At 38.4% G+C, this 388-nt stretch overlaps 1 protein-coding gene across 1 annotated transcript in view; it reads left to right on the top strand.

Annotated features, from left to right (window-relative positions):
* LOC107744798 (replication protein A 70 kDa DNA-binding subunit) overlaps positions 1-388 on the top strand; it is a 33,779-nt gene that overhangs the window by 7,307 nt on the left and 26,084 nt on the right. The window contains exon 6 of the mRNA XM_016558626.1: positions 179-253. Within this exon, the coding sequence (XP_016414112.1) occupies positions 179-253 (75 nt within the window). The remainder of the gene's footprint in view (positions 1-178; positions 254-388) is intronic.

The raw sequence follows: 388 nt of genomic DNA, 5'->3' as shown, positions 1-388 counted from the left end.
TGTGGGGATGAAGACGACAACTCCCATGATTCCACACTCAGTCACGGCGTCATCAAACTACGCCTTTGTCTATTTGTTTATTTTGAATACGCGCCCTCCAGCGGTGAAAATTACATATTGTGCCTTTAAGGTGATGAAATGTTTCATTTTCCTGCAATGTCTAATTTGTGTGTTGTAGGCCAGTCAAAGCCACAACAGAGTACAGCTCCGGCTCCAACTGTACGTCCATTACAGCCTCAGAATGGAAGTGATGGTATGGAAATAAACACAAAAATTTATTCCGTTTTTAGTATAGCTATTTGTATATAAAAACCTTAAAATATGTACACTGCCGTTCAAAAGTTTGGGATCAGTAAGACTTGTAATGTTTTTTAAAGAAGTCTCTTAT

Source organism: Sinocyclocheilus rhinocerous, unplaced genomic scaffold (assembly GCF_001515625.1).
Source record: "Sinocyclocheilus rhinocerous isolate Xijiao unplaced genomic scaffold, SAMN03320098_v1.1 scaffold738, whole genome shotgun sequence".
NCBI classification, from domain to species: domain Eukaryota; kingdom Metazoa; phylum Chordata; class Actinopteri; order Cypriniformes; family Cyprinidae; genus Sinocyclocheilus; species Sinocyclocheilus rhinocerous.
The sequence above is the reverse complement of the archived record's forward strand: the minus strand, read 5'-3'. Positions and strand labels throughout refer to the sequence as shown.